This window comes from Lolium rigidum, chromosome 5 (genome assembly GCF_022539505.1).
Source record: "Lolium rigidum isolate FL_2022 chromosome 5, APGP_CSIRO_Lrig_0.1, whole genome shotgun sequence".
Classification (NCBI taxonomy): domain Eukaryota; kingdom Viridiplantae; phylum Streptophyta; class Magnoliopsida; order Poales; family Poaceae; genus Lolium; species Lolium rigidum.
Window position 1 is genome coordinate 229,926,650 of NC_061512.1, and position 17,599 is coordinate 229,944,248.

General features: G+C 42.1%; 2 protein-coding genes across 3 annotated transcripts; one reads left to right on the forward strand and one right to left on the reverse strand.

Moving 5' to 3' along the window:
• Positions 1-206: 206 nt before the first annotated feature.
• Positions 207-1,890, forward strand: LOC124655100 (splicing factor U2af small subunit A-like). Of its 2 annotated transcripts, XM_047194061.1 has the most exons (3): positions 207-259; positions 423-616; positions 729-1,890. In XM_047194061.1, exon 3 carries the CDS (start codon positions 786-788, stop codon positions 1,665-1,667), a length of 882 nt encoding a protein of 293 aa, XP_047050017.1. In that variant the 5' UTR covers positions 207-259; positions 423-616; positions 729-785; the 3' UTR covers positions 1,668-1,890. The 2 variants fall into 2 exon arrangements, with proteins under 2 accessions (XP_047050017.1, XP_047050018.1); XM_047194062.1 differs by lacking the exon at positions 423-616 and having other exon boundaries at positions 233-259.
• Positions 1,891-3,679: 1,789 nt separating this feature from the next.
• LOC124652437 (heat shock 70 kDa protein, mitochondrial-like) lies at positions 3,680-6,745 on the reverse strand. The gene is made up of 5 exons (XM_047191446.1): positions 6,646-6,745; positions 6,423-6,493; positions 6,244-6,322; positions 5,235-5,801; positions 3,680-5,144 (listed from the first exon to the last, which is right to left on the reverse strand). The coding sequence occupies exons 1-5, from the start codon at positions 6,718-6,720 to the stop codon at positions 3,894-3,896; spliced, it is 2,043 nt and encodes a 680-aa protein (XP_047047402.1). The 5' UTR covers positions 6,721-6,745; the 3' UTR covers positions 3,680-3,893.
• Positions 6,746-17,599: the final 10,854 nt, after the last annotated feature.

A 17,599-nucleotide genomic window follows, 5' to 3' on the forward strand; every position in this document is an offset into this window, starting at 1 on the left:
AAAAAAAAACAGTCTGGACAATACAAATTCTACCGTTGTTGGACCGGGCCAACGATGGGCTCTCCCGAACGCCCAAAAGCAGTAGAAGGTTCTAGTAGTCTCGAGCCAACCACATCTCCGCCGCCCGTACACAAATCAACGATCAGATGTGCCGGCACGACCTTTATATCCTCTTCCAGATGCTACTGGAACAGTTATCCCGAACAAATCTCCCGTGCTCCACCTGCTCCACCTCCGGCGACGGCGGCGCTGCTTCCCGGTAAGCTGCCCCTCCACACCCGTATCCACGCATCCCGGCGTGTGCGTTTTATTCCGATCTATCGATACATGTATCTGTAGGTTGTAAGCGGCTGGATTGCCCCTTTATGGGATTGATTGATTGATGATTCTTTTCGTGTGTCTTCTCTCTCGATTCGTATCAGGTCGGGGCATAGGATCTTCCCCCCATCGCAAATCGAAGAGAAAATAAGTGATGGATTAGTATTGCAGTATTTTCGTTAAGTTTGGTTTTCGTTATCGATCTGCGTTCATTGATTTGACACGAAATTTAAGTGCCTGCTATTTTGAAGGTTCTACCGGAATTGGGGATAGCAGTGTCTTCTACAGTACTCATGATGTTGTCTATTAAGTTCTTTCCCCCCACTCATTTGAATTATCTAGCATGTTCTTGGTCAATCTTAGATGTAATTTTGCGTATAGAATCTCTGATTCGTATGGTGGAACTGCAGATCTCTCTCTAGCTTCTCTGCGAGGGGACGAGCAGGTGCTGGAATCCAGGCGCCGCCATGGCTGAGCACCTGGCGTCAATCTTCGGCACGGAGAAGGACCGCGTGAACTGCCCCTTCTACTTCAAGATCGGCGCGTGCAGGCACGGCGACCGCTGCTCCCGCCTGCACAACCGCCCCTCCGTGTCGCCGACGCTGCTGCTCTGCAACATGTACCAGCGCCCCGACATGATCACCCCGGGCTTCGACCCGCAGGGCAACCCCATCGACCCCAGCAAGATCCAGGGCGACTTCGAGGACTTCTACGAGGACATCTTCGACGAGCTCAGCAAGTACGGCGAGGTGGAGAACCTGCACGTCTGCGACAACCTCGCCGACCACCTCATTGGCAACGTGTACGTCTCGTTCAGGGAGGAGGACCAGGCTGCCAAGGCCCTCCAGGCGCTGCAGGGGCGGTTCTACTCTGGCCGCCCCATCATCGCTGAGTTCTCGCCGGTCACCGACTTCCGGGAGGCCACCTGCAGGCAGTTCGAGGAGCACAACTGCAACCGTGGAGGGTACTGCAACTTTATGCATGTGAAGGAGATCGGCAGGGACCTGAGGAAGAGGCTGTATGGGCACCTGTCTAGGTCCAGGAGAAGCCACAGCAGGAGCAGCAGGAGCCCGAGCCCTTACCATTACCACTCGAGGGACCGTGATCGATCCTCGCGGTCGTCCAGGGACCGCGGCGACTACTATGGCGGCAGCTTGGACCGCGGTGACTATGGTGATTACCACCACCATAGCAGGAGGAGCAGTGAGAGGAATCGCAACTATGACAGTGATGGGAGCAGGCGTCGGCGGCACAGGAGCCGCAGTAGGAGCCCGGTCAGGGAGGGCAGCGAGGAGAGGAGGGCGAAAATTGAACAGTGGAACCGCGAAAGGGAGGCGGCTCAGGCCTGAGAGCTTTGGTCTCGTTGCAGGTTGCAGTGTTGCCTTGTTCACCGAATGTTCTGCCTGTCTGATCGTGTATTGGTAGATGAAGTTAGAATGTCGTCCTAGTGAACTTACTCAGATGCATGATGTAGCCTATTCGGCGTTTTTCTTGTTGAACTTGATGTGTTGTTGGAACCTATTTGGTGATGAGCTTGTTATGATTAAAGTTTTCCATGAATGCTCCTTTTTTTCAGCCTATGTGGATTGTTCTGCTCACATAGTTCGTTCCAGCCCTTGAATGCTCTAGTAAGGTAGTTGAAGTTGGTGAATATACTCCGATGAATGATATAGCATATTCTGTGTTATTCTTGTTGAACTTCCTTTGGATATGTTGATGGAACATGTTTGGCGATGAACTTGTTATGATCAAAATTTTATCTGGATGTTCTTTTCCGCATTGTTTTGCTCACGTAGCTTTCCATTCCAAATGCATTGGGGAATTGAATATTTGCATCACTCTAGTATTCCTACCAACTGATTAAACTCATGTTTCCTAAAATTAAAATGACACCTATATCCTTAATTACATTCAGTCTGTTCAAATGGAATAGAGATAATGCACAAAGGTCACCGTCATATTTTTTGTTGCTACTGGATGTTTCATGTAGTAGCATACTACAGATTGTCATATTTTTTGTTGCTACTGGATGTTTCATGTAGTAGCATACTACAGATTGACAGCTACTGGACATGCTACATCTAAACAGACTTGTGAGGCTGGTACCTTGTTGAATGATTTATGTTGAAGCCAGAGAGAACCTAAACCTAGCCAAAACTGAAGAACTAACTAAAGATTATTTTGCAGTTAAGGACGCCTTTATTGGCTCAAAACATCTCGGCAAGGTGATATTCTCTTCCCAAGAAAGAATTTCTTTCCTAAAGAGGAAGTTACATTTGTAGCAGTCCAAGAATAATCAACCTTTTGCCAATTGGTTCCCCATGAAAATCCTTGTTTGGAATTGTAGGGGGGCAGGGAATGCAACAAATCTTTTCTTTTCAGTAGATTCTCGATGTATGCGTCCAACGACACAGAAACAAAACAAAAAACTTACAAGTAACCAAAGGTAAAGAAACAAAACTTAAACAGAACTAAACATCAACTGCTGGGACATGAGGCTGCATTGGTCATGATAGCTAAGTTCAGAAAACAGGTTGCTCGCCCTATACTCCAGCACTGTAACGCTAGACTGCCACGACACGTTCGGAAGAAAATTAGGCAGTTTATAAGACTTAAGTTTGTGACTGCTAGACTGCTGAATGTAATTCATAAAATGCCGTAGAACAATAGCAGCAAAGATGCACATAACTTAAGGTTTATCTCCACTGGTGGACCATTTCATTTTACATATTCTATTTAGAAATAGTTTTACGGAAAGGCTAAACATATTCTTCTGATTGTTCTTATTCTTTGATTACTTGAATTCTGGTTAGGAAGAAAATTAATGACTGCCACGACACGTAGAACAATAGCAGCAAAGATGCACATAACTTAAGGTTTATCTCCACTGGTGGAAAACCATTTCATTTTACATATTCTATTTAGAAATAGTTTTACGGAAAGGCTAAACCTTCTTCTGACTGTTCTTATTCTTTGATTATTGGAATTCTAGTTGGGAAACAGGAGTGCCAAAGCAATGGAATATAAGTAAAGTCAATTCGATAAGGAAATTAGCCTTCTTCTTGTTGTTCTTTCCTGTAATCCAGGAAGCAAATTTGGGAAATTTTAGTTCAACCGATAGAATTATCATAAACCATAGAGAAGCCAAATACTGCCTAGCGTGTCAGCTATTTGGTAGCATTTCATTCTATGGTACCAAACCTGCCAGCTCAAATGTCCAATCAGCATCTCAAAGGCTGGGCTACAGGTAAGATGAAGTTTAAGCAAACATGAAAGCAAGCTCAAGAACACAGAAAATCTCACAGAAAATCAGGAGTTCGGGAAACTAACGCAGTTGACAAGACCAGATATCAAACACACACAGGCAACAGGACAATGTGGCGAATGGCCCAATATAATAGCTGATATAGGTTATGAGTTTGTTCCACTCACAATTTATCCGCAACTCGAACAATTGCCAAAAAGTTACAGGTATCGTAGCCCTCATAGAGAAATCTAAGCAGCCGGAGGTAGATGAATATATTAACTTCCTAAACTGGGTACACAAAAAAGTAGAGACCTGATGCAGATCAAATCTACATCTTGGCCTCCTTGGGGTCCTGGTATTCAGCCTCCGGAGTCTGGTCACCACCACTGCTGCCACTGCCGCCAGCAGCTCCCCCACCACCTTGCATGTGCTGCCCAATCTTCGAAACCGCCTTGTTTGCGGCTTCCAGCTTCTGCTTGATGTTGTCCAAATCATCACCAGCCATTGCTGATCTCAGATCAGAAACAGCAGACTGGATTTCTGTAACAACCTCAGCAGGAACCTTGTCCTTGTACTCGCTGACACTCTTCTCGATGCTGTAGATCGTGGTGTCTGCAGAGTTCTTGATATCAATCAACGACTTCCTTTCCTGGTCCCTCTGAGAGTGTAGCTCTGCCTCCCTCACCATCTTCTCGATATCACTGTCAGACAAACCACCTGAAGACTTGATGGTGATATCTTGCTCTTTGCCAGATTGCTTGTCCTTTGCTGACACCTTGACAATACCATTGGCATCAATGTCAAATGTGACCTCAATCTGTGGCAGGCCCCTTGGAGCTGGTGGAATACCTTCAAGCTGGAACTCACCAAGAAGTTTGTTATCTGTAGCCATCTCCCTCTCACCCTGAAGAACCTTGATCCCAACCTGTGTCTGGTTATCTGCAGCAGTGGAGAATGTCTGACTCTTCTTGGTTGGGATCGTAGTGTTCCGGGTAATTAGCCTTGTGAAGATGCCTCCAAGAGTCTCAATACCGAGGGAAAGGGGTGTGACGTCCAGCAAAAGGAGCTCCTTCACATCACCCCTCAAGATGCCACCCTGGATGGCAGCTCCCATGGCAACAGCCTCATCAGGATTGACTCCCTTGCTTGGTGACTTGCCAAATATCTGAGAAACAACATCCTGGACCTTTGGCACCCTTGTCATACCACCGACCAGCAGAACCTCATCAACCTCCTTGGCAGAGATGCCAGCATCCTTGAGGCAGTTCACACAAGGGCTGCGAGTTCTCTCAATAAGATTGCCCACCAGAGACTCAAACTTTGATCTGGTCAAGGTCAAGTTGAAGTGCTTCGCACCAGAGGCATCAGCCGAGATAAAGGGAAGGTTGATATCAGTCTGTGCAGTTGAGGAAAGCTCGACCTTGGCCTTCTCAGCAGCTTCCCTGAGCCTCTGCAGAGCAGACTTGTCCTTGCTCAGGTCAATGCTGTCAGACTTCTTAAACTCACCAACCAGGTAGTCAAGCAATGCAGCGTCAAAGTCCTCACCACCAAGGAAAGTGTCTCCATTAGTTGCCTTTACCTGAACAAGGTATAAATATTATGATCAGAACGCTTAGCTCGACATTTACACGCATAGGATTGATAATAAAAGTCATGCGAAGAAAATTACCTCAAAAACTCCATTGGAGATCTCAAGGATGGACACATCAAAAGTACCACCACCCAAGTCAAAGACAGCGATCAGGCCCTCCTTGTTGTTCATTCCATATGACAGAGCAGCAGCAGTGGGCTCATTGATAATCCTGAGCACCTCCAGTCCAGCAATCCTACCAGCATCCTTGGTAGCCTGGCGCTGAGCATCATTGAAATAAGCCGGCACTGTAATAACAGCCTTGGAGACCGACTTGCCAAGGTGAGCCTCTGCAGTTTCCTTCATCTTGGTGAGAACAAACGCACCAATCTGGCTCGGGGAGTATTGCTGCCCAGCCAACTCGACCCAGGCATCACCATTTGGTCCCCTGACAATCTTGTAGGGCACCATCTTCATCTCCTTCTGTGTTTGCGGGTCATCAAAAGATCTACCAATCAAGCGCTTGGACCCACGAACTGTGTTCTGGGCATTTGTGACTGCCTGCCGACTGGCAGTGATGCCGACCAAGAGGTCGCCAGTCTTGTTCTTGGCAACAATGGAAGGCGTTGTCCTTGCGCCCTCAGCATTCTCAATTACCTTAGGTGTCTGCACAAAAAAAATATGAATTTTACTAGCAGCATCACCAATTCACTACCAATTAAAAGTTTAGTCATAAAACTGCAACTTCATAAGAATTCACTACTAGCAAAGTTACCAATCCATTAATCAAATTGCACTTGATAAGAATATACTAGCAGCTTCACCGATTCAGTCATCAAACAGTAACCTCAGGACAATTTTACTAGCAGTGTCATCATATCACTACCAATCAAAGAATAGCTGTCATCAAACTGCAAATTCACAACATTTTACTAGCAGCGTCACCGATTTCACTAACAATTAAAGGTGCAGTTATCAAACTCAACTTCACAGCATAAGAAGATTTGCTGCTAATTGCATCTGAATATATCAATTGCGGGGACATTAGAACTGTCTTCCAAGCAACAGAACATGGTAAATTCCAGAGTGATTAGGGAAAAAAGCACACCTTTCCTTCCATGACGGAGACACATGAGTTGGTCGTGCCCAAATCGATCCCGATGACATCTGCCGCGGAAGGCTTCGAGCTGTACAAACACAGAAAATCCGTCTCAGCACCCAACAAGAAGCAAGCTGACATATATACACACAAAATAGAAGATGTACAGATCCTAAATTGCTAGTTACCTGAAAGCGCGGGCCACCGATCCGAGCCTGGAGAGCAGGGGAGACGTCGTGTGAAGGGGAGGCCTGGGAGCCTGATCAGATCACACATGGGGAACCACAAATACATCAGATCAACATCACAGCACCAGAAATCGACACCCAAATCGGCGGGCCAATCCAAGAAAATACAAGAACTTGGCCATGGACCAAGAAGAAATGCAGGGGGTGGGGGAGGGGGTGGCACCTGAGAGATGGCGCGGTTGGCGAGGGCGTGGCCGGACCTGGCCAGCCTGGACGCGATGAGAGATCCCATGGACATGGCTGGCGCTCGAGCTTGGGTCGGCTCCCGGCGGCGGTTGCGGCGGCGGGTGGAGGCTGAGAGAAAGGGGAGGAAGGTGAGATCCGAAAAACCCTAGTGGGAGGTCTTAAACCCCTGGCGGCCCGCCGCATCGGCTTGGGCAAGGGGAAAGAAATGGGGGCTGGGGGCATTTCCGTCATTCTTTTCGGGCTAGGTCTGTGGCTGACGGTGGGCCACGAGTCATGGGTCGAAGATTCCAGACGCTCGACCTCCGTTCGTTTGGGTTTGGTCCCTTGGGTGGTGGAGGACATTTCTTTTTGCTGAAGGAATTTTATTATTGCCATTGTCTTTCTTATCTTGCGCAAAAGTCAAATGCAAGCATATTTTTTTTTGAAATAAATGTCAAAGGCTACCGAGTTCGTTTCTTGGAACACAATACAGCTCCTGTTACACGCCCCTTCAAACTGCGCATGAAGCCACCCCGGCTTGAATTTTTGAGCCTTTTCTAAAACCACGATGACTTTTTTTTAAAATTCCATCGGGCAAATATGAAGAATTGGAAAGGACGACATACGAAGAATTGAACATACGCATACTTTACGGAAAAGCTAAATCTCGGTTAGATGAGAATTAACTTGAAACACCAAACTTCTCCACCGTTGGATGTGGTGCAAAGATTTGTTTCGGCATGGTTGCAACAGGAACATTTTTAACTGCGATAAAAGTAGTTGCACTATGGTTGCAACTAATGATATGCCTGAATTTACACTGACTAACTCAGTTGCATACTTGGTGCAACTAAAATATACTTTGTAGAAACATTTGATCAGGATTTAAGTTATGCTCTCAATGAGAGCTAGTTGCACCCTTATGCTTTGCTGTACATATATGTTTAATTTTTGCGTTGAAATTTGTGAGTAAACATATTACAACATGGTAGGCTTCCACGATATTACTAAACATCAAAGAATTTTTAGCCTGCTTTGTTCTTCTGGTCACCTCTACTAGTGAGTATGGACTAAATAGGCCAATCCATGTTGATCTAACACATAATTTGTAATAGGCATTTCTATCGAAAAATGTCTTACAAAGGAATAACCAAATCATCTTGTACTCGGGGTTTTGTATGAAATAATGTGTTTTACATTCACAGGGAGACAAATTCCCCGGTAACCAGTGTTCACGAACATATTTAGAGTTTCAAACTGAAAAGCGAAAACATAGCCGCAGCTTTGGAACGAAACGAAGTTTCAACCTAAAACACTACTGCCCACATCAGGGGTACTGAACCAACCTCAGCTCAGCGCCAGCAAAAGCACGCCAACTCTCTAGCAAAAACTATCCAAAAACCACCACATGCATTACATTACACCGACAACTAAAAGCCTCTACTATTGCAAGCTAGTTGAAGTAGATCAACCCAGCACGACATGGACCGAGGAGTCTTCATCTGGATGCTCCTGCGGGTAAGTCAGGGAAGCGCTTCCACCATGCGCAAGCTTTGAGGCAGGGGCCAGGAGGAAATCCAGTCGAAGTTGGTGCACTTCAGCTTAACATCAGTTCCAAGGGTGCTTTGATGAGTTTCACCCTGATCTCCACAAACAGATCCACATCCTTCCAAGTTTGATCCTTGAATGGAACTTTCTAGGTCCTCATGTATGATAGAATCAATCTCCACACCTGCTTCAAATCCATCCAAATCAGTCTATTAAACACTATGATATTTCTAGAATTCCAAATCCCCCACAAGATAGCAGAAGAAATGAAATTAAATTGCAACAATCTTTTATTGCATAGCCATCTACCAGCTACATCTATAAATTTGTCAATCCTAAACTTAAAGCAACTCTCAACCAAAAGCCAAATCCTTTTAGCCACAATGCAATCAAATAAAAGGTGATGCACACTCTCAAACTCTTTACAAAAGGAACACTCCGTAGGTTTTGGAATTCCTCTATGTCTCAAATTATCTCTAGTCATAATTTTGTTCTGGGAAAACAACCAAAGAAACACCTGGACTCTGGGAGAAATTTTGAGATCCCAAAATGCATGAAGGTAAATTGGAGTTATACCCCTAAAATTAACTAAAGCATACATGGACTTTGAAGAATATATTCCATTAGTTTCATATGACCAGATAAGCTGGACTTCCTCACCATCTAATGTTATGGTATTAGCAATAGCAACTAATTTCTACCACTACACCATCATCTCATCAGAAAAGGTTCTTCTAAAGTCACATCTCAGGTTTGTTCCATCCCAAACCTCACAAACAGTTTTAGTTTGTTGGTTAGAGAAAAAATATATATCCCAAAACTATGTAGCTTGATTAGTATTACCAAACTAGATGTCTTCCCAAAATCTAACACTTCTAACAATTACCAATCTTCCACTTGTAGCCAAAACTCACGGCTTCGGCAGCTCCCATCACCCATTTCCAAAAGGTTGATGGGTAAGAATCATGGCAACACAAAATGTTTGGATTTCTAGTATTATATTTGATATCTATCACTTTTCTCCACAGAGTTCCTTCACATTGTATATATCTCTTAACCCAAGACGCTAGTAAACATACATTAAGATCTTGCAGGTTAGGAATACCCAAACCTCCCTCTTTCCTCATACATACATAGGGCCAATTAGCTAAATGAATATTATGATTCCCCTCTTCATCATTCCACAAACAATTTGCTAATTGAGTATTAATAAGCTTCAAAGCCCACTTAGGAAATTTAAAGAAAGATAATAGATATATATATATATATATATGAATACTAGACATGCCAGATCTTAGTAATTATCTTTTGGCTGCAGAGGACAAAAGTTTTCCCCTACAGCCAGTCATTCTACCTAGGAGAGCATCAATTAAAGGTTGTAAATCCTCTCTCCTCAACTTATGATGATATAAAGGGATCCCAAGGTATTTAATAGGAAAAGAACCAGGATCTAACCAAAAATATCTAAGAAAGGAGACACTCCTCTATGTCTACATTGATAGGGATCAACTCACTTTTATGATAGTTAATTCGCATACCGGAAATTTGTTCAAAACATGTCAAAATCCACTCCATATTTGTTGCAATTCTACTATTTTTATCTAAGAAAAGTAGAGTATCATCAACATATTGGAGGCAGACCACACCTCCAGGGACAAAATCGGGGCATAAACACTTGATTAGCCCCTCTCTACCTCCTTTGAAAAGCATTTCCAAGAACACATCAACCACAAAGTTAAATAAACCAAAGGATAAAGGATCCCTCTGTCTTAATCCTTTACCATTGAGGAAAAAGTCACTCTCTATCTCATTAATTTTCACTCCCACGGACCCACCTGTGGTAAGCTGTCTAATAAGCCTAATCCAAAAAGGGCTAAACCCCCCAAGTTGTAGAATGTCATACAAGAAATCTGAATTTACTCTGTCATAGGCCTTTTCATAGTCAATTTTAGAAACAAAACCCTCCATCTTTTTCCTATGCACCTCGTGTACTATTTCATGAGCAGTTACCACACTCTCCAAAATATACCTTCCCTTAATAAAAGCAGATTGGTTCTAAGAGATCAACCTACCTATGATTTTAGCCAGCCTATTTGTCAAGACTTTGCAAAAAAACTGCAGTTTAGCAAACTAATAGGCCTAGACTTCTTCATGGTTCCATCGTCATTCTCTTTCAGAATCAAAGTAATCATAGCAAAGTTTAATCTAAAAATGTCTAATCTATCATCAACCTAGGCCTCAAACAAATCCATTAAATCTTCAGCTATAAAATCACAATACTTTTTGATAGAAGAACAAAGAAAATCCATCTGATCGAGGAGCTCCATCAACATAGGAACCAAAAACAACTTCTTTTACTTCCTCTAGGGAAAATCTACCTCCTAACATATCATTCTCCTCTGGAGTTACTTTTTCTTCAAGCGGAAAAAAGTTCTCCATCAACCTTATATTAGGTATATCTTCAGCACCAAACAAATCTTTATAATAATTCTTAGCTATGTCTAACATTCCCTTTGTTTCAGTAACAGGTCCATTAGGGCCTTCCAAAACAGGGATAATCTTTTTTCTCCTCATTTGATTAGCTAAAGCATGAAAATAAGCAGTATTCCTATCCCCTTCACAAATATCATTATCCCTAGAACGTTGCTTTGCTTTATTTCCTCTATAAGCCAAAATTTACTAAGTTCGGAAAGAATTTCCATAAACCTATCAACTTCAGCACCAAGGAGCTCGTGAGACTCAGCTTTGATGTCTAGAGCATCATATTCCTCCATAAGGGATTTCTTCCTTTTCCTAACCTCAGTATATATATTAGCACTTCACCCTTTAGCAGAACTTCTAAAACACCTCACTTTTGCCTGCCAAATATCTAGAGGATTATTACTATCTACTTGAAGATACCAAGCTTTTGACACCACCTCCAAAAAATCAGGCATTTTTAAAATTTAAAACTACTTTAGTTTTGAGCAGTGGCCTCTCATGAGTCCCAAATAACGGAGGTATGGTCACTACCTAATCTAGGTAAAGTTTTTGCATTTCCCAGAGGGAATAAATCTTCAAAACTAGTAGTAAAAAAGATCCTATCAATCCTACTCATGATCATATTACTTTGATTATTTCTCCAGGTAAAAGATCTACCAGCTAAACCTATTTCAACCAGGGCTCACATATCCATCGAGGCATTAAACTTGTCATCCCATTTAAAATCAATTACACCATTACTTTTATCACTTTGGTATCTAATTAACTAAGTTAAAGTCCCCACCAATCGTGGCAGGACCAACCCATTTTTTTTAAAAAGCTCATGAAGTTCTGAAATAAAAGCCTATTTCCCCTCCTCATAGGGAGAGCCATAAACTGTAGTCAACCTAATGTTTAAACCAGAGCTCTTTATTTTAACTATTGTACTAACAGAGAAAACCTTCACCTCCCAAGAGATGACTTCAAACGCATCACTATTAACCCCTACCAAAATACCACCAATAGTACCACATGCAGGTACAAAGTTCCACTCAAAATTCCTATTTCCTAATATATTTTTAGGAAAGATTTAGTGAATTTCTCCTTCTTAGTTTCCTGGAAACCTATATATTCAACTTTTAAAGGAATTATAGTATGCTCTAAGAACTTTTTCCTACCAGGGGTGGTAATCCCTCTTATGTTCAAAAAAGAAACTAACATTGTAACTTCTTACTGGGGTGATTGCCATGAGACTTCCTAATGACTTCTATCCATTTCTCACCTACATCCTCATAATCCTCACCTCTTTACATAGCCTTACTAGCAGAAATTACTCTAGATTCAATCCCCTGGGATAATACACTATTTACAGGAGATTCAAGAGCCAGGCTCTCCCTAGGAATCTCATCTACTATACACACACCATTATCAAGGTTAACACAACCATTGTCAACACTACTAATACTTCCAAGTGCAACTGGAGGAACACCATCTACTTTTCCCCCAACTCCACACATACTAGTTATGTTTTGAGCAGTTTTACAGCTAGAGCTAATAACATAAATATCAATACCAACATTCCTAGCCATAGATTCAAGATCATCAACATCTATAGACTGAAAAGTATTAGATTGAATTATACCTTTCAACTTCTTATTAGGTCCATCTAGATTGCTCCTTCTCTTGTACTCCATAGCCTTATCCATCACATTCATATATCTATCCACTCTGGAACTCTATCCTGTAGCTTGTACATGCCCCACCACCTTGCCCTTCCTGGTTCTTCCTTGTCCATTTGTCTTGCCTTCTATCCCCATGTCAATCTTCTCAAAGCTAAGCATAATCTCCTCGGGCAGAGAAACTTCTTGCACTTCACTATCCATGTTTTCACCTTCCAAGGCAATTTTCTGCTAGCAAGACATGTGGTCCTGATCCTCCATGAGGAACTTTTGTACCTCCTCCCTAACTGCCTCAACAACCTCATTTGAGCCACTATTCCATACAAATCTCCCATCATCACCCATGCAACCCTTCTTGAGCAGCAAATCATAGATCTTAGAGCCACTTACATATTCTTTCATATCATCTCCTCCATCAACAACTCTTCTCACCACATGACCAGAGCTGGAGGCATTGGGTGTCACACTATTGGTACTAGCTAAAGCATTGCCAGTTGGAGCACTTCTATCAGTTTTCATCCCATCCTAGCGCCCATTTACCTGAACTTTATTGCCCCTACCACCACTATCATCAGAAGGGGGAGGAGGTAGAGGAAGAGGGCCTCATCCACCCCCATAAAAGGCTCACCTTCCACTTCAAACAACAACTGATGGAACTTCCCTTGGAGATGAAACAACCTACCAGCAGAGATCCTAGTGGGATCTTTGCACTTGATCCTCACCCTGACCATCTCAACACAATCTTTAAAGATGCTCATCTAATCAACCTCCTGGAGAATACCACACACAGATACTGCTTGAGCAATAGAATTCCATTCACACCATGTTGGCTGCAGGCCATGCACCTTCATCGAGGTCTTTTTCATTATTGACACAGGAACTGGATCATCATTCCAAGCTTCTACCTTGACCCACACCCCAGTTTTTGTCAGACCAAATCTAGGATAACCAATCACTAGATCAACTGGCAAATGTGGAGGGAATTTGACCAGATAAGACCACTGAGTGAGCTCCCTGATCTGCCAAGGCCAATTTGTTCGATAAATTCCAGCAAACTCCTTAGCCATCTTTGATTTAGTAATGTTCCCTTCCTCAATCAGCACTAAACCATAGTTTTTGGTTGTGGCTGCAGGGTTCACTACCACCTCGGGAATTTCAATATGAAAAAATCCCAAACCAGTGGAGCACTTCCTATGTACTTAGCAACCTGAGGTGGCCTTTTTATCATAGGCCACTCCTCCACAGGGTGGTTAGTTGCTTTGCAAATGAAGCAGAAGGCTTTCTTGACACAAGATTGTATGAATGACCATGATCTCCACATCCTAGGCAAATTGTATCTACATAGGACATCTGACTTGGGATTACCTGAGCAGGCTTTTCCAGTTCTAGTAACCTTCTTCTTCTGCACCTGCTTATTCTGCACCCCTTTGCCTCTACCAGCAACATCACCATCTTGATTCTGGTTGTTCTGTGTGAAATCATGATGACTGCAAGAACACATATAAGCTGTAGCTAGTTTCGAAATAAGAGTATCGAACCACGAGAAGCTACTAGTAGTGATCTTAATATCCCTTGTTACTTTCTACTAAATATTACTTAATAATTGTTTTCTAATCTCAAAATGATAAAAGAGGGTGTTGTAAATGGTTGCAGGAAAAGTAAATAAAGCAGTAAAAAAATTATATAAAAGGGTTGGAACTTTATAAGACAAAGTGTTCTTAGGGATTATTGGATCCACCTCTAGCACTAGGACTCATGTTAATCAAGATAAAATATGATTTCAAGCATGTTGTGTGTGGGAGAGCTCCGTAATAAGATGCGCCTAGAAAGCCATCGGTCATCGCATCTCTAAATAACCACAACATCTAGCCTTTTGCAGCCACATATTGACTAGTTTTATTAAGGGGTGTACCCCATGGTCATTGATATGAGCTTTATGAATCCCTCTTATCCCCCTTATTCATGTGTCAAAGAGCCTATACGTTAATGTCACTTCTCGCCGGTAGGCAATATTACATGGTGCACAACATGTAATAACAAGAGGGAAAACTAACACACATTAATACTTTAAACTATAGATCATCTTAGATTCATCTCATATATATTCATTCTAGGGTTTCTCCATCTCCCAAGAACTAATAAGACTACTCACACATGGAGACAATCAATAATATCATCATAATCTTGTGGAATGAATTAAGGGAATGGAATGAATTCGAATACAAATCCCTACAATAGCAATCAAGATTACAACTATCGTTGGAGGATGATGGTGTTGAAGGTGCAACAATTGATGATGATGAAGGGGATGATGCCTTGTCCTCCGAGGATCCACTTAGCAGCCCGGATCTTGTCTTCTCCAAAGTTCATTCTTGAGATCTGATCTGGAGCGGTGTTTCTCGGTTTCGCGGAGTTGTGTGTGTCTGATCTCTTATCCGTCTGCATGAGGTGAAAGTATTTGACGAGTCGGTGCTCCTGGAGGGTGGTACAGGCTTATGGTACAGGCGGCCTGCCCATACCGATGTCCGTTAAAGTCCCTGGAAGTTGTCCTCGCATTGTCCTTTCGCCCAGGCGCATTATTAAGTGCAAAAATGATTTCTATCACGTCAAAATGCTAGAAAATGACAGTTTTCATTGACATTTCATTATTGACTTATTATTTTAAGATCATGTGTAGACAAGCATAAAAGGGCGCGGTAGCACGGTGAAATAAAAAAACCCTACCACTACATATTATAACATTAATCCAATCATACATGATATGGTGCAATATTTACAAGTATAAAAGCATTCACAAGATATTTAGTAACAAATTCCACTGGGCTATCCAAAAATAAATCTTATGAGAGGATAATGATCATGCCATATAGGATGAAAATATCTACATGACTTGCATCCCAAGCTTTGCCATCTCATGCTCAAAGGATTGCTATGGATGAGGGCATGACAACCAAGCACCTTACTCATCAAACAAAAACAAGAGTCACCCACCTATGTATCATGATACTAGAGCTTGCCCAAGCCTATAAAAGGAGCCACACCCTTCATCCATTTGATCATCTAGTACCATGTTACAAGGAAACCAAAGCCTTGAGACCACCCATACCTTAGCTAGGATCAAGATGAAGAAGCTAGGAGGTGGAGGCATACCACAAGATGCAGGTTTATCAGATTTCCTGAAGAACAAGCTACAGAAGATACTAAGGTAGAATTCCTAGGCAAACCATACATTTAGAGTATCATATCATCATCTCTTTTGAAGGACCTTAGGATATTCCAAGACATTGAGAAGTGAGAGAAGTTATAATAATAACCATAGCCATGTCCATACAAGAATCCTAGAGTAGTATTAATCTTAGTTGTTCAAGACAACATTTGATCTTGGAGGTAAGAACCCTATTCCTATAGCAATACCTTAGTAAACCAATTTCGTAATCATCACAACTTGGTATTAATTATAAACCCTAAGAATCTATGATGAGGGTGACGAGAGGAATAATAAAGAGAGATTAATGAGGAATAAGTTGATCATGTCTAATGCATGACCATGCCCTATAGATTTGAATGATAAGCTAAACCTTTATGATAAACAGATATCACCCATCACATAAAATGATAGATCATTAGTTAGACCTAAACCATTTCTCATATTTTGAGTGGAGGAGTAATGACATGGTACTTAAACCTTGCTTATCCAAACAATTGAGATAACCCTAGCATTGTCTTGATACAAGAATCCTAACAAAGTGAGGAAGAGTAACCCTAGTCAATTAAACATGACCATACCTATGCCCATATACCAATTCTAGTTTGTGCATCACTTGGGTGATCACAACTAAAACCCTAGACCACATCTGAATACCAATCCAAGTATCACTTTGGATTATAAGTAGAACCCTACCATACCTCATGCCTATTTTATACTTCAAATAGTGAAGCATCACCAAAACTCTAAACCTTTCAAATAGGATTCACTCCAGATAAAATATTATGTCCTAACTTGTGTATCATGGATTACAAGTATAAACCAAGCTAGTTATACTTAAGCATAAGTGCTATTTAAGTGAGTAGAGTGAAATCAATACCCGATTCTACTTTGCCTTCCAAGGAACTTGTTTAGTGGACCAAATAAAGTAGTGTTTTATAAAATAGAATCACCATATAAGAAAGTGAATTAACTATGATGAACATAGGATCTACCCTAAGTAATTCAAGCTAAAGTTTGCTAAATGAGTTTAGTCGTCATAAAGTTTATTCAACTATTTTCTTAAATCCTTAGAGACAATTCTCCACATAAAATCATGAACTAATCTCATCCTCATTACCATTCATTTTTAAAACTCTAGCCATAATGAAAATATGTGTGAACAATCCATATTGCTAAGTACTAGCAAAACCTAATCATGTGTTCACCATGCAGAGGTTATAAATTTTCAAACCATTCAAATAGATTGGTTCCTAAATTAAAAAAGGAATTGAGATAAATATTTGAACTCACCTCTATTTTAATTACATCCCACAACAATACCAATTTAATTAAACATTAACTATTTGTTTTAAACAACAAACTTATGCAGTAGACATTACTATCAAATTCTATTAAGTTTTAAATATTAAAGAATCTGCAAGAAGGAACAGATTACAAATTTGAATTCAAATAGCAAATTCAAATCAGTAAATAAAAACAGAAAATAGAAAATAGAAAAGGAGGAAGGCTTACCTGGTGGACTTCAGCAGCCGCAGCAGCCCACATCGAAGCCCAGTCCACGAACGAAACAGCCCACGCCACCGTACCCCTTCGTTCGATAAGAAAGAAAGGTGGAGGTCGTCGTCTTCTTCTCCGGAGACGACAACACAGAGGGACGCCCCGACCACGTCATCGCTGCTGATAAGGACGCCCTGGACGCCACTGAAGGTTCTAGAACTCCAAACCATCATCCTCGCGTCCGTCTCATCCACTTCTCGCCAAGATTTGCGCTCAGAAATGACCACGGTTACCGTTTGCATCCCGGCCATTGCCGCCGGTGAGATGTCGAATTAGACCTCGCCTCGCCTATAAAACCACCTAGAACTCCGCCAAGAAACCCTAGCACCTCGCCACCCCTCTATTTCCCCTCAGACTCTTTCCATTTCTCAAAACCTTCCACAGCATCTCATCGGTGTCGATCAAGGATGCGACGATAGAGACCACCCCAAGCTCCGTTGAGTGGTCGAGGAGAAGCGCCTCGACCTGCTGATCATGCTGGAGAAAGGAATTGGAGAGGG

What these genes read in the sequence shown, in the direction of transcription:
- LOC124655100 (XM_047194061.1), top strand. Translation starts at nt 786, where the DNA reads ATGGCTGAGCACCTGGCGTCAATCTTCGGCACGGAGAAGGACCGCGTG.
- LOC124652437 (XM_047191446.1), bottom strand. Translation starts at nt 6,720, where the DNA reads ATGTCCATGGGATCTCTCATCGCGTCCAGGCTGGCCAGGTCCGGCCAC. An exon ending in CCAACCGCGCCATCTCTCAG is followed by an intron (nt 6,494 to 6,645) that starts GTGCCACCCCCT and finishes TGATCTGATCAG; the next exon opens with GCTCCCAGGCCTCCCCTTCA. An exon ending in TCTCCGTCATGGAAGGAAAG is followed by an intron (nt 5,802 to 6,243) that starts GTGTGCTTTTTT and finishes TTTTTTGTGCAG; the next exon opens with ACACCTAAGGTAATTGAGAA.